Below are 24,061 nucleotides of genomic sequence, written 5' to 3' on the forward strand. Positions count from 1 at the left end.
CTAATTTGTGGAACTCGTTTATTATTCTGTTACAATTTATAATAATATGAATAACGGGACATATTTACATATCATATACATATGAACAGGTCATAGGTCGACCTGCCGTTTCATCACGTGTCAGAAGACTCTGTTCCTCCGGAGCTGCTCCGTCTCCGTTTCTGCCCCCCCCCCTCCCCCCCTCCCTCTGCGTCCGGGGCGCTCCCCTTTGGGACCCCGGGAAAGCTCTGCCCGGGTCCCAGCACCTGACGGACCGTCATGTTGACTCTGGAGCTCTGGATGTACCTGGAGCACACGGCCCAGTCCTCCCCGTCGACCCCCCCCTCCCCGCTGACCCCCCGCTCTGGTGACCCCTGACCTCTGCTCAGGCTGGTCCCGAGGCTGCAGGGGGGAGGGGGGTCCTGTAGGATGCGCGGCACGGCGTGGTAGAGGAGGCGACTCTGGCCCGACATCACCATCACGTCCCCGCTGTGCATGTACATGGCCGTGGGCGGGTCCTCCCTCCGGGGGCCGCCCAGGAGGAAGATGGCCGACTGGCCGAAACTGAGGTTGAGTAAAAACAAAAGCAGTACGACACCGTTAAAGGGCTGGACCCAAGAGTGGTTCAACACGGAGCAGAACAGAGCGAAAGAGATTTTGGAACTAAACATCAAAAATAACATTCCCTCCCTCCCTCCCTCACCATTGAAAAGTGTTGCATTTTACACACCTGTGATTGAAAGCAAGAATGATTCCTTAAACAGATCACGGAGAAAATGCCTCGACTGGTCAGAAATGAGCCGAGCGTGTCTTCACACAGAGGCCGGTGCCGTCAACCCAAACGGACATTCTCACGGGGCATTTCACTCAATAGCTGACCGACAACCTAATCGAACAAATGATCTCGATAATAAGTCTTTATTCTGGCCTGCAGCACCCTACCCGCATTGTTCAAGAACCTCCAAGAAAGAAACGAAGGAACCGGTTTAGGTAACTGGAGCGGGATGTCCTTTCTCCACAGGTCCAACAGGACCTCTGTTTTATGCGGAAGGAGTTGATGCTGCCCGCTCGTAGAATGCGTTGCCCTCTAATACTAGAAGGTCACGAGCAGGTTCCTTCCTGAGGTCAAAGGTCAGCTCACCAGAAGGACAGCAGGGGGCGGCTGAGGTCCAGCTCCGACTCGTCCACGTGGATCCCGAGCGAGGAGTCGAAGCGGTAGTAGTTGAGGATTCCCGCCTCGGCGTTGAAGCCCGGGAAGCCGGCGGCGGCGGCGACCAGGCCGGACAGGCGCTGGAGGTCGGCGGGGAACGGGGTGTGGTGCTCCGGGGAGTACGTCTGAAGGATTCAAACAAAGCGCTTAGAACGCCTTCACTAAAGCCATTATATGATTCACCTTTAAGGACCTGATCCAGATCCATTGAGAATACTTATTTAATTAAGATAGTAAACGAGGTGGCGGCGGGCCTAAGGAGAGGTACATCAAGAGGACAGTATGAACCTTTGTGTTCCAGTTGTAATGGTAGCCCAGGGTCACCCAGCGAAGCTTCTCCAGTAACGTCTTGGGTTCCTTCTTCCCACAGGGCACTCTCCTGTCGGGGAGACCGTTACACACCGCTCTCATTTTTAACAATTCAACTACGCTCTTTCAAATATGATAACATCCACCTCCTTTGAGGGGGGGCTGTACTGCTTGGTTATGTCCTAAGGCCTCGGTTCACCTGAGAGTGTCGGCGCTCTTGCCCCAGATGTCGTCTGTCTCGTTGGGGGACATGTGCATGTCCAGGTTGCACACGTTGGGCTTCTGGGTGTAGGTCTTCAGACAGCGTCGCAGCCAGTGGGGCTGGGAGCCGCGCAGGAAGGGGTTGGCGATGAAGATGAACCCTGGGAGCAGGAGGGGGTTGGTTTGAGCCCAACTTCACAACAACATAACAATAGCCTAATGAGGAAGAAGAGTATGGTCCAGCACGAATAACATTGTGTTTAATCTCTCATCATCTCATCTCATCTTCGTCCTGCTTATCCGGGGTCGGGTCGCGGGGGGAGCAGCTCAAGCAGGGGGCCCCAGACTTTGCTTTCCCGGGCCACATTGACCAGCTCTGACGGGGGGATCCCGAGGCGTTCAGTCCCTCTGACCCACTCCCCTGGGGAGCCCTGACCCCCCACGCCCTCTCATCCTCTCCCCTGGGGAGCCCTAACCCTACCCCCCAGTCCCTCTCCTCCACTCACCTGGGCAGCCTTGCAGCCCGAAGGCTCTCCAGTCCCTGACAGGTCGCAGACCGGCTCTGCTGGCCTCGCCATCGCTCACTGCACTCACTTCTAGATTAGTTGACAAAACCTGCCAATTAGAACAGATAGAGACACACTCAAAACAATAACGAGAGACGCCGAGGTCGTTTATTGGCCGTTCAGGAACGGTAACTGCCGTTCCCAACAATGGTATATGACGCCAGCACGCCCCACCTCCTCCGTATAATTCGTAGTATTGCTGTAAATGTAAAGCTAAAATTATACGGAGGAGGCGGGGTGGGCTGGTGTCATATACCATTGTTGGTATATGACACCATTCCACCTGCCGCTCCACCTGAACGGCATGTGCCATGGTATGTCAGTGGTCCATGGCACCACTGACATACCATGTGCCACCTTCGTTTCTCGCGGTGGCACATGCCACAGGCCAGTAAACAATCTCGGCGCTACTGACAATAACTCCTCTCTGATTGATCAACAGTCAACATCCGTCTGATCCCGTTGGACTGAGAAGACATGAGTCAACAATAACAAGCTTCTAAATGTTGCTGCCTTTCAAATAACGTGAGGTGTACATAATATTATATATATATGGTATTCTAACCTGAAACCTATTCACAATAGTCCCTCTGCACGTTGAACCTTCAGAGTGTGTGTGTGAGTCTATGTGTTTGTTCAGGCCATATGTTTTGTTCCAAAACTCGGAATTCATTCGATCCCCAGGTCCATTATCGTAGCAGAGATTATAACAGCCTACAAAAAGACCTCTCCATATTCAATATTGTCTCTAACCTTGTCACAGACTATCCCTTTGGAGAAGTCGAGGACGTTGCTCAGATCCGGGGGGGGATGTTTTCTCCTATAAAACTTAAATAACGTTCTGAACGCGTCCTCTCCACGCTCCACCATGGGGGCCGCCATCTTGGGCAGAGTGACCTTTGACCTCAGGAGAATACCAGATGTAAACCGTACTTTGTCCACGTATAATGGTTCCTTAAAAAAATTGTAAAAAATAATAATATTAATATTGTAAATATATGACTCTTGAGAATAAAATCTATAATAAATATATAGTACGGTTATATTTGGCAGACGGCTGAGTCCATGCGTGTCACGTGATAAGGTCAAAGTTTACCTCAAGGACGAAACATGGCAGCAGCAGTTCCGAAGAAGGTGTTTGAGGTGTTCGTGTCCAAGATACCATGGACTATTGCGATGAGTAAGTCCACTTTATGATTATAATGTGTGCGGACGTTAGGGTGACTGTACACCGGGTAGTATGCTCCGAAGTGACACCTTAGAGACGATAACAGGGCTGGAGCCATCAGGAGACTCCTAATATACATGCTTGGCTAAAACTCGGGGTACATTATTAGTTTCAGATAACTGAAATATGTTCACATTGCGACATTAGATGCTAGATTTTGATGTTAGAAAATGGTTTACATGGTTCATTCTGCCAACTCCTGCTGATATCATATTCTGTTATTTTAGAGGAGGTGCGGGAATACTTCGGACAGTTTGGTCAAGTGAAGAAGTGCCTGCTTCCCTTTGTAAGTTGTGTGTCTGTCTGGTTGTCTGTCTGTCTGTCTGTCGTTGTGTCTGTCGGTCTGCGCGTTATCTAATACCTGTCGGGGGATTATTGTTCAAGGACAAGGAGACGGGCTTCCATCGAGGGTTCTGCTGGGTCGGCTTCACCTCGGAGGATGCTCTGATCAACGCGCTACAGAAGGACCCACACACGCTGGAGGGAGCAAAGGTGGAGTGTCAACCTTAGATGAGTTGAATAAATGTGATTCAGTCTTCTACTAGTCTTCGTAATACGATGATAAGGAAACCTCTAGCTACTGTTAGAGTTGGTCTACTACTGAAAACCCCAAACTAGATCGTAGGAATACAAGCAGACATGCCCACATATCTTGAATGTTTTTGTTAAACATGTTTCTATTCAAATTGGGACATTGGATTGGATAGAAACACTCTGCTGATTAGCATGTTTTGGTAACATAAGCATGCTCTGCTTTTTTCAAATGTCCATTGTGCTGTTTGATATTGTGCTGATGATGACCATTATGCTGTATGATATTCGACTGACGTCGTTTTCCCTTTCAGATTCAAGTCCAGAAGAACAGACGTTCGTTTGCTGCGGTGAAAACCAACAAAGACTCTGACGACTCTGTACATGTGTAACCAAATGTGTCTGTTACACATGTATAGAGTCTGAGGACTCTATACATGTGTAAACAATATGTACTTTTTTTCTTATTTTTCATTTTTGGTGTCCGCGTCGTTTTTTCCAATGCACAAAATATATTTTGTGACACAGCAGTTAAAATGGTGTTGACAGTCCACATGATGTGAACAAACTATCAATGTACCCAACAAGAATCACACCTATCAAATATTTATTGGGAAGCAGGTGAATATTTTGCATTTACCGTTGTTTTTTTTTACAGGCAATGTTCAGGAATATTCTCTCCATTCCATTGCTTTGTTTATTTGACTGCCTATTCTCGCAGAAATATTGGGCATGGATATTGTTATAGAATAAAAGACTTAAAGGTACTTAAAGAATGTGTCATTATTACTCAGCTCCCCTGTCGTTTGAGTGTGTTGTATTTATAGCCGAATGTATGGATGTTAGTAGATGTCTTGCTACCCTATGAAGGAGTATCTACATGTTTGTAATGGTTGAGGACTTCACTTCTGCTAGGTGTAGGTTATCCATGCACATAAACCTGGTCGCTTTTCAAATGTGTGTTTTCAAAGGGGCTTACTGCTCCCACGACCAATGACTGACGCGTGCCCCTTGAGGCCGAGTGAGTCCACCTCCATCTCCAAGTTCACATTCAGTTTCTCTGAAGATGTAAACATCAGTATGGTTTCACGAGACGACCAGACAGTCATTATCCTTCCCTTGATCTGCATTTTAAATCACAAAAAATAAATAGTGCATGTTTGGATGTTTTAAACATAATGCGAAAAATGTACATTGTAAATGTCATGCTGTCATTTCGATAAGAGGCGTGTAGCCTACTACGTATGGTATTTAGTGTTTATGTGAACTATGAAAGGGTCCGTATATTTAATTGGAAAATAATTCGTGATTTCTCACAGCGCTGAAGTTGGCATCCGATTCACAGCATCCGATTCAGCAGATGGTCCACTTTAAATCGGTCCTGATTGAAAACCACTACACCTAGACTCTTCAAATCTGGACTAAATTATCACAGTGAGGCTATACATTATAATAAACATAGTTACAGATTTGTGAAACCTTTTTTCTATTTGTGAAAATGCAATACAGGCTCATTTTAATGCTTTTTAGGGGTCCAGACTGCATTAGAACGGGTCCTTATTGAAAACCACTACACCTAGACTCTTCAAATCTAGGCTAAATTATCACAGTGAGGCTATTCATTATGTAAAACAGTTTCAGATTTGTGAAACCTTTACCCTATTTGTGAAAATGCAATAAAGGCACATTTTAATGCTTTTTAGGGGTCCAGACCGCATTAGAACTGATCCTGATTAAAAACCACTACACCTAGACTCTTCAAATCTGGACTAAATTATCACAGTGAGGCTATACATTATGTAAAACATAGTTTCAGATTTGTGAAACCTTTAACCTATTTGTGAAAATGCAATGCGGCCTGGACCCCTAAAAAGCATTCAAATAAGCCTGTATTGCATTTTCACAAATAGGGTAAAGGTTTCACAAATCTGAAACTATGTTTTACATAATGTATAGCCTCACTATGTAGTCCAAATTTGAAGAGTCTAGGTGTAGTGGTTTTCAATCAGGACCGATTTGAAAATTCTAAGTGGTTTTCAAGCCGAATCGGATGCTGCGAATCGGATGCCAACTTCAGCGTCGTGATTTCTCGATAGTCTAGCTGGTCTATTACTTTGCTGATCAGCTGAGCGTTAGATAATAGATTCTAGCTGGTCTATTTCTTTGCTGATCGTAGTCTAGCTGGTCTATTTCTTTGCTGATCAGCCGACCGTTGCGTGTGGCGCTTATATTATACGTCATCTACTCTTCAAGTTTAAAACAATTGCATAGCGAAGTACGCTTATTTTTACAAAAGTCGAATTGAATTGCAGTGACATTTTGAATTCATCAAACGCATACAAATATTCAATACATATGTTGCCTCTATGGCTCTGGTATAGATCTATGAGTATAGCTCTATCTGTGACGCTCTTTGACGCGGTATGAGACGTAAACACGGAACAGGTTGAGAGGTCGAAGAGAGACCGGTGTCATAACGTGTGGAATCAGGGCTCCAACAAGGTAGCACACAGCCTTCATGTACATGTCCTGTTCTTATTTCATCTTCATTAAACAATCGTAATTTGGTCAATGCTAATTCAACACATGCATATTAGAATGTTCTGATTGCCACGAGAAGATCTTGGATTCGCAATCCTCTCCATGAAGAGCCCTGTTCTTGAACATAGAATAATTATCTATATAATAAGTATTGTCTGCTTAGCGACTGGCGAAAAATCCAAGTTGGTCATGTTGAGCAATTATGTACAAAACAAATCTTGTCATTGGATATGGCACACTGGCATTTTAGCTGGACAATTTGATTATGTGGACATACATGTATGTATAGTAACAAGTTAGATGCAATAAAGGTAAATAATAAAAAAAGACAATAAAGCTTTGGACCCTCAACTCCACTGAAACCGTGCGTGGCCTATGTGTCATCCAGCAAGGATCGATATTGATTAAATTATCTTGTGTCTGTCGTGGGTTGTACACAGTCCGTGTCATTGATCGGCGCTGTTCCCCTCAGTGCCTCATGGCTGGCCGGCTGCTGAAGGTGTCCTCTGTGGCCACGGCGCTGGTCGCCACCTCGGGGGTGTACCTCTACACCAAACAGCTGGACCCCAACGACCTCAGCCTCGTGCGCTTCGGCCGTGCAGCCGCCGCCGTGAGTGGAACCCTTTAACGCTAAACACAAAACAAAAACGATCTGCAGACACAGAACAAGTCAGCGTTTTGATGGCCGTATACTCCCCCGGGTTGTATATCGGTCTACGTTATACCTATATGTATGTCAGAGATAAGAACATATTATTCATCACAAACACAAAGGCACTATTTTCTGTTACAAAGTACAGATTAGGACAGGATTTCCCCTCAGCGTCAATAAACCTCATCTTTATTCATATTCTTCAAAGTAAATGGTCTCTAATGATTTGAAGCTAAATAGCGATTAACAACCATGTCTCCTGCTGTCTTCAGACCGCTGTCATCAGCTATGACTACCTCACCGCCTTCAGGAACGTGGAACCCGGCTCAGATGAATACTCGGCCCTCAAATCCAAGGTAATGCGCGGTCGCCACGCCTGCTGTTTATCTTCAGCCCCTAGCTCCTCACCTCAGCCCCTAGCTCCTCCCCTCAGCCCCTAGCTCCTCACCTCAGCCCCTAGCTCCTCCCCTCAGCCCCTAGCTCCTCACCTCAGCCCCTAGCTCCTCACCTCAGCCCCTAGCTCCTCACCTCAGCCCCTAGCTCCTCCCCTCAGCCCCTAGCTCCTCCCCTCAGCCCTTTGTGGCTCGCTGATGTGCAGGACTTCTGAATCGTATCGGTCGTGCCGCGACAGAGTGGAAGGAGACTGTGAGCAGAATCAGCTGCTGAATCTATGTTGAAACCTGCCTCTGAATCCCTACGAGGGACCGCCTCCTTAATGTTCTCCACTCCCTCTGAGTGTCCTCCCGTTGCTCTGAGTGTCATCCCGTTGCTCTGAGTGTCATCCCGTTGCTCTGAGTGTCATCCTGTTGCTCTGAGTGTCATCCCGTTGCTCTGAGTGTCATCCCGTTCCTCCGAGTGTCATCCCGTTCCTCCGAGTGTTATCCCGTTCCTCCGAGTCTCATCCCGTTTCTCTGAGTCTCATCCCGTTCCTCTGCTTGTCATCCCGTTGCTCTGAGTTTCATCCCGTTCCTCTGCTTGTCATCCCGTTCCTCTGCTTGTCATCCCGTTCCTCTGAGTGTCATCCCGTTCCTCTACTTGTCATCCCGTTCCTCTACTTGTCATCCCGTTCCTCTGCTTGTCATCCCGTTCCTCTGAGTCTCATCCCGTTCCTCTGCTTGTCATCCCGTTGCTCTGAGTGTCATCCCGTTCCTCTGCTTGTCATCCCGTTGCTCTGAGTGTCATCCCGTTCCTCTGAGTCTCATCCCGTTGCTCTGAGTGTCATCCCGTTCCTCTGAGTCTCATCCCGTTCCTCTGCTTGTCATCCCGTTGCTCTGAGTTTCATCCCGTTCCTCTGAGTGTCATCCGGTTCCTCTGAGTCTCATCCCGTTCCTCTACTTGTCATCCCGTTCCTCTGCTTGTCATCCCGTTCCTCTGAGTCTCATCCCGTTCCTCTGCTTGTCATCCCGTTCCTCTGAGTCTCATCCCGTTCCTCTGCTTGTCATCCCGTTCCTCTACTTGTCATCCCGTTCCTCTGCTTGTCATCCCGTTCCTCTGAGTCTCATCCCGTTCCTCTGCTTGTCATCCCGTTCCTCTGCTTGTCATCCCGTTCCTCTGCTTGTCATCTCGTTCCTCTGCTTGTCATCCCGTTCCTCTGCTTGTCATCCCGTTCCTCTGAGTCTCATCCCGTTCCTCTGCTTGTCATCCTGTTCTTTAGACTGGGTACCCCCAGCCCGTTCTATCTGCAATTTGAATTCGCCCTGGGCCTGCAGAAGGGTCTGGAGAAGAGCAATACATTTCTTTCTGCCTCCGATGAGAGAGAGAGAGAGAGAGAGAGAGAGAGAGAGAGAGAGAGAGAGAGAGAGAGAGGGAGAGAGAGAGAGGGAGAGGGAGAGAGAGAGAGAGAGAGAGAGAGAGAGAGAGAGAGAGAGAGAGGAGAGAGAGGAGAGAGAGAGAGAGAGAGAGAGAGAGCGAGAGAGCGCGCCGCTGGGCTCCTTGGGGGGTTTCTGGTTGGTTGAATACTGAAAGAAGAGCCGCCTCCTAATTATGATTATTAATGTCATCATGAGGTCATGGACGGCTTGACGACCTTCTCTGATCGTCACTGATCTTCGCTCCGGGTTAGGGTCCAGACGGGAGCTGTACGATCCGTTATTTGAGTCACGTGTGAATCTGGGGTCTCGCTGCATATGTCATCACGATAAGCGATTCACTTATCATATCTTTTTATATTGGGCTGTAACAAAGTCCCAAGGCTGACATTTAATTTGGTAAATTCTCTGCTGTATCTTGGTTCCTTTGTATTCTAGTACTATTGCTGCTCATTTACATTAACTTTGTGAGATGGGCGGCATCAGAAATCTGCAAAAGTACTACTCCACGAGTCTATTAGCAAGCACTGGCTTTATTAAACGTGCATGCAACCTGAAAGTGTCCACTGGGGGGCAGTATAGTTCAGGAGCAGCTAGAGCCCCAGAACAAAATGACCAATTATCGGATGATGTGTGCAATATTTTAGGCTCTATTGGGTCCCATTGTACATATACTACATGAACATCTAATCATGGCTAATTTTATATCTACTTTATATTTGTATCTATTTATATTCTCTCGCTATCTCACTTTAAATCTCACTTTCACCACAAGGGGGCAGCCTGCTGTCGCCTATTTAAATAGATCATGAAGAATATTATACAATCTGGTGCAGTATAAGATCTTATGTACATGTGCTGTTGACTTGGGAACTTTAATGCATACAAATAACCCTGTGTCTTTGCGTTGCCTATAGTGCCAGGTTAAGGCACATGGACATTGAGACGATATCAGCTTAATCCTGTTCAAGGGCAGATTGGTGGAGCCCAATGTACGGCCAGCCTTCGGTCGCTACAGGGAGTGGGTTGTGGTGGTGTTCTGTCCTTGGGTCACAGGACAAGACGTCCCACATGCCTCCAGATATCTCCATAAGATGTATACCCTTGACATACATTTTTCCCTTGACGTCTTTTATGGATGTTACAGAATCCAATCCTTCCCTGTGCTCAGGGGAACGCGTTTGACGTGGGCTCCATTCTGAGTGAATGTCATGCGTGACCATCGGCAGCGTTCACCCTAGCCCCCACTACCCCCGTATTATCTTTGTTTTATGACATTCAACATCTTCTGGATCGGCAGCATCTCCCGTCACCGAGGAACATACGTCTGCATTCTCTGAGTTCTGATGCACTAGAGTCGACCATCAGATTTGGTTTTGAAGCAGATCACTTATTTGGCACAAATTCTTTAGATCAAAATGACTCAACTCAACCTAGACGGACTTCATGCGTATCGTTCAATGTCATATTGGATTAGACGGCCAGAGTCGTGACCCACTGATACCTGTACCTGTACCACCCCCCCCCCCCCCCCCAATGAAGCGTGTGAAGCCGAACGCGGCTCAGAACTAGAGCCTGGCCTTTTGCCACACCGGCCTCTCAGGATCACATCTAATTAAAGTGTGTGTGTACATGTGTGTGCACGTGTGTGTGCAAGTGTTCCTTTGCGTTGTAAATAAAGCCCCAACTCTGATACCGGTTAATCTTAGGTAATTAATCTACTCTCATTCAAAGGGCTGAGATTGTCCGAGCCGTAATGTGGGGGACAAAGCGCCCTTTCAGCGGGCTTTGATCCTCAGATGGGATACGAGCCTCCCTTCATCTCCTGCTGCTGCTGTCAGCGGCGCCTTCTGAAGGACGCCCGCTCCCCGAGCGGAGAGGGCGAGAGAAGGAGGCTATTTGGTTAGCTTTGTGTGTGTTGGGCTGGGCTTTGTAAAGGTTGTGTCTGTAATATGATCGCTTTCAGTCCTAGCCACTTAAGGGAGCTTTAGCCGCCAAACAGTTATGGTTTTTAAATCGCGCTGACTGAAAAAACGATCTGCTGGAGAGCTACTCCCACTCCTCTCCCTCCTGCTGTATGTCTCGCCTTCTTTTCCGTGTTGTAGTTACTACTACACTGTAGTAGTAATACACTGTATAACTACTACACTGTAGTAGTACTACACTGTATTACTGCTACACCGTAGTAGTACACTGTATTACTACTACACTGTAGTAGTAATTACTACAGTGTAATAGTTACTCTACACTGTAGTAGTAATTACTACAGTGTACAGTAACTACTTCACAGTGGTAATTACCACTACAGTGCAGTAGTACTACAGTGTACTACTACAGTGTATTAGTACTACACTACTAGTACTACACTATAGTACTACAGTGTATTAGTACTACAGTGTAGTACTAATACATTGTAGTACTACACTGTACTACTACTACACTATAGTACTACACTGTAGTACTAATACACTGTAGTACTACAGTGTAGTACTAATTAGGGCCCGACCGATTCATCGGCCTGCCGATTTAATCGGCCGATTATAGCCTTTTTGAAAATAATCGACATCTGCCAAAAAGACGCCGATTACAACCGATTTTTTATTTTTTTATTATTATTTTTTTAAATGTTATTGCGCTTAGTATCCTGCAGATTGCGCTCCTACTCGCCTGGCTAACTAACAACTTTAGCTGGAGTAAAAAACAGGAGATTGAATTTTACCGTACAACATGAAAGCACGCTCGCTCAGGCAGCTGCGCGCTCACCTCACCAATGTAAACAAGACGCGTTGTTTGAGCATGTTGTGCCTGTTTTTCTAACCCTAACCCCTGAACATTATGACTGCTGATAGGATAAACATAAGAGAAATAAACACAGCATTGACACATAGGCCCCGCCCCCTGAACCAATGGGACCAAAACAGAGAGAAACCGGCTGACCAAGACATTACCTTATCTCCCCTCTAATAATGCACTCCTAAACACTTTATATGCTCTTTCTCGCTCTCTCTCTCGCTCTCTCGCACTCTCGCTCTCGCTCGCTCTCTCTCTCGCTCCCTCTCGCGCTCTCTCTCCTGGGCCCCTGGTAATTAGCATCTCATTACGTAGTAACGCCAACAGCTGATTGGCAAATTAAATGCCGTTTATTTAGCCGCCCCCATGCATTATGCATGCCTGTGTGTCTTTAACGTCTGCTCTTCATCAGGGCGGGGGCTGACCCCCCCCCCCCACCCCGCTGAAGGCTCTCTGGCGTTCCGCTGCGGGTGTGGGGGTGGACCTTCATGGGAGGGGGCGTGGCCTGAGGCATGGCCTTGTGGGCGGTGCTGACGGGGAGGTCGATCACACCCACTCATGCAGATCATGTGTGTGTGTGCTGCCGCTGATAAGATTGGGCTACAGACCCAAAAGGGGGGGGGGTAGAATCGACCGTTGTGCTCTGATGACGCCCCCCTCCCCTCCCCCCTCGCCCCCCTCACGGCAGAGCTACCCCCCCCACCCCCCACCTTTACTCTGAAAGGCATCAGATGGGAATAGCCCCCAGTCAGCAGCCACTCCGAGCCGCTGGCCGGAGATCAGGCAGGGAGGGGGCCATAAGGTGTGGGGGGGGGGGGCCGGGGTCAGGTTTAATGATGCTTCAAAAGGAACTATTAAATAGAATTAGTGTTCCACCACTAGATGGCAGCCCGACCCCCTACCGCACTGGAACCAGGCAGCCTGCCTCGCAGGAGGGAGGCCGCAGGGCGAGAGCAGGTCCTTCTCTGGCTGATACGTTCCTCTGGTGTTCTGGGGGACGTATGTAAATACTGGGGCCGCAAATGTGTCCTTGAGGATTCTGTTGCCTTCGGGTCTTCGGCCAAATCAGCGTTCTGGTTCAGGGGCGGGGGGGCTAACATTAGCCTCCCAGCCGCCTTTGACACCATGAATGATGGGCCAGCTCCCGTCCCTCGGCCTGCGGTTCCGTGTCCTCCCAGCGGGGGGCACTTGTGAGTCAAGTAGCAGCTGGCGTTTCCCTTATGAAGTGATTGTAAGTGAGGCAATCATACATGTTGAAGAGGACATGCTTGAGCCTGGACAATTAAATTATTGACTCATTTGTATACGGTACTTCCAGGTTTGAATCCATCGTATTTTCCAGTTCATCCAAGTTTATCGAAGAAGCATAATTAAACAAACTGTCCCGTAAACTTATAATCCTGAAAAAAAAAAGAAGAGTGAACTAGGATTCTGGTACAGAAACCTTTACCCACTCCTTATTGATATTTATTTATGTGTTCATGGATACCATAGTTATCGTCTGAAAACCAGATCAATTACGCCACTCAATTCTCCAGGGTAAGTATAGATGAGGCACATCAAGGCTGAATTCCCCTCCTCTATTTATCCACAAGGAGAAATAACATCTGATCAGGTAATTCCTCAAAGTATTGGCCATTACTACTTGAAGAAAACCAAAGTGTAGTTTTGTATGCAGATACTTGTTCCTTGCTCATCGGTCCGTATCGCTGTAGGCCCGTATCGCTGTAGGCCCGTCAGGTCTGAGCGTAGAACTACGCCTCATTGGGGTTACAGAAGGCCCTCTCAGGCTGAAGTCTCCAGGCAGAAGGGGAGCTAGTCTACAGACACTCAGATACTTTAACCATTGGGAGCTTCACTTTAAACATGCTTTTAATTTCACCTCAAAACCCCAATCAATTAAATGTTCTGGTTTCGAGGTGTTCTTTTTTAAAATGTGTATTTTATAATAGCAATAACTTAAAATGCACTTGATGAAGTATAGCTGGAGTCTTTGAACGGAATATTATTTGTAACATGCAACACCGTCCATCCGGTTATATTGTAAGCTCACATTTCGTGGCATTCCCTTCCTGTTTTTTTATTGTTTCTGTTAAACAAAACAGCCATAGCTTAAGACATCAGGGGTCTCATTTATAACCGTTGCGTACGCACAAAACGGGGCTGAAAGTGGCATACGTAACTTTCAACGCCAAGTTTGTGATCTATAAAAAACTAACTTGACAGGAGAATGTGCGCAGCCCTAAGCGAACTCTGACCCATGCGTACGCATGGTTTGGAGGAAAAGGAGAATTAGGCCCCGTTCACACAAAGCCGATTTCATGGCGAAACCGCAAAGGTATTGTACGGTTCGGCCTTCCGTACACACGAAGCTGGCGAATCCGCTGACCGAAACCGCAAACTTCTGAAACCACCCTCGGGGGTGGTTTCAAATCTACCCGGTTTGGTTTTGGATTCGTGTGTACGCCTGAAACCGACTGAAACCGTAAACCATGACGTCATCGCCCCACCCCTCGACCTCCTAGCCAATGGCTCTTAAGCCCGCGGAGTCTCAGAAATCACATGCGAGCCTGCGCATAAGGGCAGCCTTTATGCCTATGCCTTTATGCGCATGCTCGCCTCTTCTTCTTATTTCATTTCTTCTGGATTTCTGTACCAGAAGCAGCGCCCCTTATGGGCCTGGAATGTGTACTACAGCGTTTCTACAGATCTACCCGGTTTCGCTTGGCCTCTCTTTACGGAGATACTTCGAAACCGGATAGATCGAAACCGTAACGGTTTCGCCCGTTTCGGCTTCGTGTGAACGGGGCCTTAGCGACACAGACGTGAGGTGGGGAAGTTAGACTGAAGACATGAAGAGTGAGCACAACGATTATGTTTTATCATCGCCCTTCATAAGTTTAATTTCAACCCGTATCATGCGTTAAATCTATGTAATCAGAATAATTTAAGTGAACTGCGTCATTTCTCAGTTATAACTCCAGGAAACATCTTCTTGGAATCAAAATGAAAATTCTAAATCTAAATTCTCTATATTTTATCCCGTCACTCCATACTGTCCAGTGACGGTGCGACTGCATGGAATAAAGCATCTGTCCAACATGGGTCAACAACATAATATTTTTATGTCACACTGCAAACACACAATCAAATGTCAATTAAATCCCAAGTGTGGAAATCGAAGCCACATATTCCTCATCACAATCGTTATATTATTGTCCGTTCCTCTTGATGCTTTTCATGACAAATCAGGCTTCAAAAAGGGCTTATGTTCAAGAACATTTTACTTGGGTGATTACAACTGATTATCCAAGGTGTTCTCGGTCAGTCTTATTACCGTAACCCTATATATACAGCGGTGAGCCTCTTGCGTAATGCTGCACCATAGCACTACTGGAACTGCTGGCGGACCATGCAAATGAGGATTCGGAGGGAGAGGGTCTTCAGGGGCCATAACGATTTATTGGTACATAAAAATATGTACCTTTAGGCAGACCACTTCTCTTTTAACCCTGGGACTGTGCGCTCCGTGCCACTGACAGAGTTCACTGCTGCAGCAACATGTTGCTACTCACTCTGCTTTTTGTTGTTAGTGATCCCAATCCGGTGACCGCCGAACAAAACAAATTTTCGGGCCTCCACCTCACCCACGAAGTGTCTCCACTTCAACCTTTTTTGCTTTTCTCAGTCCTTCTGCCATTGTTTCCGACAGGACATAATACTTGCATCTGAATGTGTTTTATATGCAGATCGTATTCATGAGGTCGTTTGCATTGACCATTTATGGTTAAAAAGGGGCGTGTACAGGGCGGAACGTGAAGCTGATTCAGCTGCGCACACTTGTAGGCACTCTGTGATTTATAAAGCAAAGATTGCTTAGAGGTGTGCGTACGCAGGGTTCTATAAGTCTGAATATTTTTTGGCGCACGCAAAACTTGTCTTTTGGGCGTACGTACACTTTTAGTAACGATCCCACGCACAGTTTTCTAAATGAGACCCCAGATATCCACAGCTTCCTCTAAGGACTTCCACTCACTGGGAGTAAGGGGAGTGTAGCATGGGGAGTTGTTCATGTTTCCTGCTCATATCCATCCATCCCGCCTGCCGTGGCCAGCACTTGTGTGTGTGTGTGCGTGTGTGCGTGTGTGCGTGTGTGCGTGTGTGCGTGTGTGTGCGTGTGTGTGCGTGTGTGTGCGTGCGTGCGTGCGTGTGTGCGTGTGTGCGTGTGTGCGCGTGTGCGCGTGTGCGCGCGTGTGTGCGTGTGTGTGTGTGTGCGCTGCGTGGGGCGTGGCCGCTGAGGCTCGACGATACGATGCAGAGCATGAAATTAGCAGCGGCTTCCCAGCAGGGCGGCGAGAAGCGCTGTCTCCCCCCCCCCCCCATCCCCCCACCGCATCCTCTCCTCCCCCACCCCCCACCCCCCACCCCCACCGCATCCTCTCCTCCCCCACCCCCCACCCCCACCGCATCCTCTCCTCCCCCACCCCACCCCTGTCTCCCCCCCCCCCATCCCCCCACCGCATCCTCTCCTCCCCCACCCCCCACCCCACCCCTGTCTCTCCTCCCCCCCACCGCAACCTCTCCTCCCCCACCCCCCACCCCACCCCTGTCTCTCCTCCCCCCCCACCGCAACCTCTCCTCCCCCACCCCCCCACCCCACCCCTGTCTCCCCCCCCCCCCTCCCCATCCCCCCACCGCAACCTCTTCTCCCCCACCCCCCCACCCCACCCCTGTCTCCCCCCCCCCCACCCCCACCGCATCCTCTTCTCCCCCACCCCCCCACCCCACCCCTGTCTCCCCCCCCCCCCATCCCCCCACCACATCCTCTCCTCCCCCACCCCCCCACCCCACCCCTGTCTCCCCCCCCCCCATCCCCCCACCACATCCTCTCCTCCCCCACCCCCCCACCCCACCCCTGTCTCCCCCCCCCCATCCCCCCACCGCATCCTCTTCTCCCCCTCTCCCCCCCCCCCACCCCACCCCTGTCTCCCCCCCCCCCTCCACCCCACCCCTGTCTCTCCTCCCCCCCCCACCACATCCTCTTCTCCGTTACCGTGTTTTATTGTTCAAACTATTCCAATAAATTCATGTTAAAAAACCAAACTCTACATAAACCGACACACAAACTCACACACATCCGACGCACGCACGCGCATGCACACACACTGCCCCCCCCCCTCCTCCTCTGTCATGTTGGGGGGGGAGCCCTGAGCTGAGGAATGAGCCAATCACAGCGGTCCGAGTAATAGATGGCCCATGTTCATACTGCGTGAACCCAACCTTCAGTCTCAAAACAATGGCAGCAGATGATAGTATATTATCCCCCCCAGCCCCCCCCCCAGTTTCCCACAATGCTTTGTGTCACTCCCGTTTAGCATTCACTATCCGCACTAGCATACTAAGCTAATAAGGCTAGCTTCCCCAGTTCATTAGTGAGACGTAGCACCGCGTGTTCAGTGATGGAGGTTAGATGTTCCAATGTCTTTAGATGAATTCCCTTCGTCAGATTATTCAACATTTTAAATTGATTTGTAGATCAGTTGATATTGCTGATAAAACACCAGCCAGTGGGTCTAGGATCCGGTCATATGAGTCCATCCTCACGGTCAGTGTTCCCTTATTGACTCGTGGTGCAGAAGAGGAGGTGAGGGTCCTCCCGGTGTGACGGGGGAACACCGTTCAGCCCGACCGCGTGGGCCACGTGCTCCTCCAGGTGATCCAGCCTGCATCGGTTATCTGGAGGATAGGCTTGAACAACTCCCCGCCACCATCACCACCACCCCTTATCACCACCACCACCCCGTTATCACCACCACCACCCCGTTATCACCACCACCACCACCACCCCGTTATCACCACCACCCCTTATCACCACCACCACCACCACCAACACCCCTTATCACCACCACCACCACCACCACCACCCCGTTATCACCACCACCACCACCACCACCCCGTTATCACCACCATCACCACCACCACCCCGTTATCACCACCACCACCACCACCACCACCCCTTATCACCACCACCACCACCACCTTAAAATGACACCAGTTATGATTAGTTTAAGGGTCAGGCTCTATCAGGGTCATGTTTAAGGGGTTGGGTTTGTTTTAAGGGTTTGGTGCTAGGGTTTTAATGTCAGTTTTATCATTTAAGGATAGTGTTTCTTCTGAATGTAAGACTTCAGAGGTAGGATTTTGGGTCTAGGGTTTGGTTTTAGGGTGACGATGGCCTATTTGTAGGAGGTTTGAGGGTTTTGCTGCTTGGTCGAGGCTTCGCTCTATAGAGTCAACTGCAAGGCTAACCTAGGAAAGAAAATCAACAAACGAATTGGTCCATTTTTCAGAGATTAAATATTAATTGAGAAAGCAATGGATGATTTTTCTATTGTAGTGGGTAATTAAACGAGAATTCACTGAGTGTAAATCGGGACCCCTAAGTGAGGACCACTAATCAAGATTAAAATTGACCCATAATCAATAATATCCTCATAGCACCGGTGATATCCTCGGCTCACCGGGGACACTGATTGATTGTTCCTTTCACACCATCGCAGACCTACAGTCATCATTGTGGAGGGGAATCCTATGTAAACCAAGATATTTTTTATATTTTCTAATTTGAGGACTATACCACCCCCCCCGTGGTAGTAGGCTTTTATTTGTTTTCAATCACTGATCTTTCGAACAAAAACTCTTGCTCAGCTTGATGAAGATGGGAAATACAATAACATTTATTATTTGCACGCACACACACACACCACACACACACACACACACACACACACACACACACACACACACACACACACACACACACACACACACACACACACACACACAGAGAGAGTAGGGAGAATTCCCGGTGGGCCGGTAACGTTTCGGGGGCTGTAGGGCTGACAACTGCGGGATAAAAATATTGCGTTTATAAAAGTTCCTTGCGGCGCCGTCCGGCCGCCTGAGCTGTGCGCCCGCAACCTCTCACTCACTCAACAGACGCAACACTCACAAACTGTCAACCTCTCTCTCACTCAACAGACGCACCACTAACAAACTGTCAGCATCGCAAGTCGAATTGTCTAGAGGGGAGTAACCTCCCGAAGTGGTACAGCCCAGGTGGGCCTCGAACTGCGATTGGTCAGAAAGACGTTGCATCTAATCACAACATTGAACTCTCGTGCACGCTCAAACAGAGTGACGCACTGTTGTTTTGTTTCTGCTGTAGCTAGATCCGGTATGGTATTGTAGTTTTTCTAACGTGACTAGTTGTTGCTAGACAACAGGTGAAAAAACGACTACGTTTGCCAAGCTAAAAGACCGTTAATCGCGCAATGTATATATTTTTTAATTAATATTGGTTTGCGTTAAACTGACAGCACTAATTTATATATATATATATATATATATATATATATATATATATATATATATATACTACTTACGATGGCAGTTTAGCAGCACCAGAGAAAGGGGTCGAGTCTAGACACCTAGTGATTCAAATATATATTTTAAAGTCCATATTTATCTTTGAACGAGGCCAACGCGACTCCAGAAACAAACAATGACTTGTATCACAACGTGGGGATGTTGAGGAGCGTGTTGACCAGGAAGCTCGTGGCGTTGTCCATTTAACGGCGAGTCCAGCCGACGGTTCAGCAGAGGGCGTCACTCTGGTGTCACTACAGCCGTGATGGACCACGCGCCCCGGGTCCAAACGGCCGCCAGTACCCAGTAGCAGAGCTGGTTCAGTAGCCGATTTATAATCGCAATTCAAATTTATGGTCAATAATCGATTTTTTTTAAAAAAGAAAATCGATTATCTATGTATTTTTTTTAATGGCAGCATGGCAGCATGCACTGAAAAAGGTGAGCGTTTAGAGTGTGTAGAGTTTGCCTAAAGTCTGTGGCAACGATATTTTACCTTTGTTAATCATTGTTAATTTTCAAATAAAATCCAAACTTAAAAAATATATATATTAGTCATTTATAGAAAAATAAATCGATTCAAATCGATTATCGCGTTTCGTTTGGACAGTTCTGAGATGTTATTTTCGGGCTAAATGGCCCAGCCCTTCCCATGCAGCAAGGTCAGGCTCTGGTATCCCTTTCAGATATCAGTATATTTATTTCACCACTTCGATATGAAGGCATAAACAAACATGCAGAAGCCATTTTGCAACCGCAAAGTGTGTTTCCATTTAATAATTTGTGTAAAATCTAAATTTGAGTAGCTTCTCAAAAAGTTTGAGTGCTGCACAAAGTTATTCCAACTGGAGAGAGTGCAGAGTGCAGGCCATAGGAAATCACCAATACAACGTCCGTCCACTAGGGGGTGCTCACGTCCCACAAGTAACACGTTGAAACTAACCCCCCTGTTTTCTAACCTTTTTATACATTTTATATAAGTTTGCGATAGAAACAGTGCATTACCCTCTAACGTGGTAAGGCATTTTTGTATCTTTTAATATCGACTCAAATCTGCAAGCTTACACAAACTTGGTGGCAGAGGACTTGGAAGACGAAGTACACCAATAATCTGCTTTAAGAAAGATAAAACACAGGTCAGTTTTAACCGTTACAGATTTCCTCCTTAGCATGGAGGGCATTTGGGAAAAAAAGCATCATACAACAATTTCTTATTTTCTTTTTACAAGCTTTTATTTATTGTGGCTGGTTTCTACGGTACAGCTGTGAGCGGCCATCTTGAGGGCGCAGTGGGTGTGAGCCTGGCGTTGACCTCAACCCCTTAAAGATGAGTGCATGTTCCCATGCTCATATCCCAGCTCCTTCAAAGGCAGCGCACCCAAGCATGCTGCACACATAGCCTGGGCTTGAAAGCTTTCTCAGACTTTCAATGACTTTAAGGAAATTGTTAAAACAGAAATTATTCAGATTTGTTTTACAATGGTTCTCCTATTATATTTTATGTATATATTTTTTTCTTCTTCAAGGTCATCCAAGTGACAAATGTCTGACCCTCTGTCCTCGGCTCACCCGACCTCCCCGTGTCTTCGTGAAGTCCTCCTTCTCAGTGAAGGCCTCATGTTAGAGATGAAAACCAAACTACAAAATGTAGTCAAAGGAGCATCGCCACCATTTGTCTAATCACGTCGCGTTCACGTTTCAAAGGTCAAATCCATTTAAATGAGTGACGGTCCTCATTCGTTGGCCACTTTGTTGGAAACCAAATCATTTTAGTCTGATTCCATATCAGGGATCACTATAGTTCAGAGAAGCAGTGTAGTGGCAGTAGTAGTGGTAGTATTCTCTATAACTGATTTCATACTCATGCAACTGGGATAGTATCAGCCCGATGTGAAATTCCCCATGATGTGGACATTCTAATAATTGGTTTTCCCATTGGGATTAGCATTCTTCTTGTTGACCATGATCCCTATAATTGTGCACATTCCAGTTTCTGATTCCACATCGTGCTCTTGCCCCTGAAGCAATGTCAAACGGTACCTATTGAAACAATCATTACTCGTATGCGCAATGTGTGCAATGTGTGTGTGTGTTTACGAGACTGCGAGTGTGTGTGTGCCTGTGCGTTTTGGCAGAAAACCTCTATGTGATGGTAGAAGGCATATAGGGATGTGTCTTTATTGGCAACCTGCATTTGCAACCATTGTCTTCCAACCGTGTGTGTGTCTGTGTGTATCTGAGCACACGTCAGTGTGTGTTTGTGTATATCTGTGTATCTGCCCGCTTGGGCGTGTAGGTTTGCGTATATGTTTGTGTATATGTGTGTGTGTGTGTGTGTGTGTGTGTGGGCAGGTGTGCCAATCGGTGTGGGGATGGTTATTTTAAATTGAGTTCTAGGTGCCCACAGGCTGGCTTGTGATGTGATGTATTTGTGTGTGTGTGTGACTGTGTATGTGACTGTGTGACTGTGTGTGTGTGACTGTGTGTGTGACTGTGTATGTGACTGTGTATGTGACTGTGTGACTGTGTGAGTGGGACTGTGTGTGTGTGACTGTGTGTGTGTGACTGTGTGGCTGTGTGTGGGTGTTAGAACGCGTATGCACGTGTAGCTTACACAGGGTGTTGCCGCACCACAAACACGAACATGTGTCGACCGTGCACTAAATGGGCTTTGCTCCTTGGAGTCGTCTCATTGGTGGGTTGAGGCAGCGAGGCGGTGGGTGGCGGCCGACACCGGCCTATCACAGGGTACCACTCCACCCGATCCCCTTTTTTCATTTTGAAGTGGCATTGCCATGGCAACGTTGTTCTCAAGCTGTGACACTGCCTCTGGTGGACGAGAGAGAGAGAGAGAGAGAGAGAGAGAGAGAGAGAGAGAGAGAGAGAGAGAGAGAGAGAGAGAGAGAGAGAGAGAGAGAGAGAGAGAGAGAGAGAGAGAGAGAGAGAGAGAGAGAGAGAGAGAGAGAGAGAGAGAGAGAGAGAGAGAGAGAGAGACTCTGCTGAAGACCTGTGTGTTCGGAGTGTTCAGCCCAGGGCGGCTTGGAGCCGATGTCTTCTGATCGCTATCAGAGCCTGGGATGCAGATGTCTACATCCCACCTCAGTGGGATCTAACCGTTTGAGCTAGGTGGCATTTGTGCGGTAGACATATTTCACCTTTCCTCTTCGTTCTTCTCCTCCCCCTTCTCTTTCTGTGTCTCATCCCCATTCGTCTCCTCTCCTCTCCCCTCTCTCCTCTCCTCCCCTCTATTCTCCTCCCCCTCCTCATCCTGCATCCTATCTCCTCTCCACTCCTATCCTCTCCTCTCTTCTCCTCATATATCCTATCATGTCCTCTCTTTGCTACTCGTATCTCTTCTACCCTCACCATTCTCCTCCCTCCTCGCCTCTCTCCCAGCATTTCCTCCTCTCCTCTCCTCTCCTCTCCTCTCCTCTCCTCTCCTCTCCTCTCCTCCTCTCACCTCACCTCACCTCACCTCTCCTCTCTACTCTCCTCTCCTCTCCTCTCCTCTCTCCTCTCCTCTCCTCTCCTCTCCTCTCCTCTCCTCTCCTCCTCTCCTCTCCTCTCTCCTCTCCTCTCCTCTCCTCTCCTCTCCTCTCCTCCTCTCTCCTCTCCTCTCCTCTCCTCTCCTCTCCTCTCCTCTCTCCTCTCCTCTCCTCTCCTATCTTGTTCTCTCTCCTCTCTGGTAAAGTCTTCTCCCCTCATTTCCTCTCGCTGTTGGAAAGCGTGGAGGGGTAATGTGAGAGCAGCCCTGATTGGTGGAGGGGTAATGTGAGAGCAGCCCTGATTGGTGGAGGGGTAATGTGAGAGCAGCCCTGATTGGTGGAGGGGTAATGTGAAAGCAACCCTGATTGGTGGAGGGGTAATGTGAGAGCAGCACTGATTGGTGGAGGGGTAATGTGAGAGCAGCCCTGATTGGTGGAGGGGTAACGTGAGAGCAGCACTGATTGGTGGAGGGGTAACGTGAGAGCAGCCCTGATTGGTGGAGGGGTAACGTGAGAGCAGCCCTGATTGGTGGAGGGGTAATGTGAGAGCAGCCCTGATTGGTGGAGGGGTAATGTGAGAGCAGCCCTGATTGGTGGAGGGGTAACGCGAGAGCAGCCCTGATTGGTGGAGGGGTAATGTGAGAGCAGCCCTGATTGGTGGAGGGGTAATGTGAGAGCAGCCCTGATTGGTGGAGGGGTAATGTGAGAGCAGCACTGATTGTCAGTTGAAGGCTTCTTATTTCAGTGGCGAATCGATGTCATATCTGTCTGTGTCCTGATTTGAAGATCTGAGTGGCAGCATCACGCTCAGTCACCCTCATCCATGTGGAAGGACAGACTCAGTAGGCCAGGGCCCAAGTCAAATCAGAACGTATTTGCTATTGGTTAGATTCCATACACGTGGGACACTGTATTGATTAACTCATCATATTGATGGGTAGGGGACGGGGTTCCATCCTGTAGTCCGACTATAGGGCAACCCAGACACAAGCCCCAAAAGCATGTCTCTGAATTCACCGTCAGCCATTTCTGATCGAAGCTTCTGCTCAATGTCCAGACAGCAGATAGAGTCGCGTGAATCACAAGGTCAGAATAATGTAACCAAACCTTCCCTCCCAAGATACAGAACTGAGACACACAGAAGCTCTCCAGTCCCAGATACTCTTGAATCACAATGGACTGTAGATTTTACCTGCCTGTTCGTTTTGACGCATGATGTTTTAGCTTTTAATTTAAAGTTATAAATATTAAGGTGACTTTTTAAATATTTTCTTATTGTACATAGCATGAGTCATTCGATGATGGATGATGGAAGATGATTATTTTATGCTGT

General features: G+C 47.9%; 3 protein-coding genes across 4 annotated transcripts in view; 2 read left to right on the forward strand and 1 right to left on the reverse strand.

Moving 5' to 3' along the window:
• alkbh1 (alkB homolog 1, histone H2A dioxygenase) lies at positions 1–3,165 on the reverse strand. The gene is made up of 6 exons (XM_030355833.1): positions 3,019–3,165; positions 2,206–2,314; positions 1,698–1,860; positions 1,478–1,568; positions 1,121–1,314; positions 1–543 (listed from the first exon to the last, which is right to left on the reverse strand). Exons 1-6 carry the CDS (start codon positions 3,145–3,147, stop codon positions 114–116), a joined length of 1,116 nt encoding a protein of 371 aa, XP_030211693.1. The 5' UTR covers positions 3,148–3,165; the 3' UTR covers positions 1–113.
• Positions 3,166–3,324: 159 nt separating this feature from the next.
• On the forward strand, positions 3,325–4,791 carry slirp (SRA stem-loop interacting RNA binding protein). 2 transcript variants are annotated; one of them, XM_030355835.1, is made up of 4 exons: positions 3,325–3,445; positions 3,721–3,779; positions 3,878–4,018; positions 4,339–4,791. In XM_030355835.1, the coding sequence occupies exons 1-3, from the start codon at positions 3,376–3,378 to the stop codon at positions 4,001–4,003; spliced, it is 255 nt and encodes an 84-aa protein (XP_030211695.1). In that variant the 5' UTR covers positions 3,325–3,375; the 3' UTR covers positions 4,004–4,018; positions 4,339–4,791. The 2 variants fall into 2 exon arrangements, with proteins under 2 accessions (XP_030211695.1, XP_030211694.1); XM_030355834.1 differs by having other exon boundaries at positions 3,878–3,985.
• A 1,462-nt stretch (positions 4,792–6,253) lies between these two features.
• adck1 (aarF domain containing kinase 1) overlaps positions 6,254–24,061 on the forward strand; it is a 71,459-nt gene continuing 53,651 nt past the window's right edge. The window contains 3 exon segments of the mRNA XM_030356056.1: positions 6,254–6,526; positions 7,038–7,175; positions 7,490–7,573. Of these exon segments, the coding sequence (XP_030211916.1) occupies positions 7,044–7,175; positions 7,490–7,573 (216 nt within the window). The 5' untranslated portion in view covers positions 6,254–6,526; positions 7,038–7,043.

This window comes from Gadus morhua, chromosome 5, assembly GCF_902167405.1.
Source record: "Gadus morhua chromosome 5, gadMor3.0, whole genome shotgun sequence".
Classification (NCBI taxonomy): Eukaryota; Metazoa; Chordata; class Actinopteri; order Gadiformes; family Gadidae; genus Gadus; species Gadus morhua.

Coding starts and splice junctions, on each gene's coding strand:
- alkbh1 (XM_030355833.1), bottom strand. CDS start 3,147: ATGGCGGCCCCCATGGTGGAGCGTGGAGAGGACGCGTTCAGAACGTTA. Junction 1,861..2,205: donor CGGGCTGCAAGGCTGCCCAG/GTGAGTGGAGGA, acceptor TCCTGCTCCCAG/GGTTCATCTTCATCGCCAAC. Junction 1,569..1,697: donor AAGAGCGCCGACACTCTCAG/GTGAACCGAGGC, acceptor TCTCCCCGACAG/GAGAGTGCCCTGTGGGAAGA.
- slirp (XM_030355834.1), top strand. CDS start 3,376: ATGGCAGCAGCAGTTCCGAAGAAGGTGTTTGAGGTGTTCGTGTCCAAG. Junction 3,780..3,877: donor AGAAGTGCCTGCTTCCCTTT/GTAAGTTGTGTG, acceptor TTATTGTTCAAG/GACAAGGAGACGGGCTTCCA. Junction 3,986..4,338: donor ACACGCTGGAGGGAGCAAAG/GTGGAGTGTCAA, acceptor TTTCCCTTTCAG/ATTCAAGTCCAGAAGAACAG.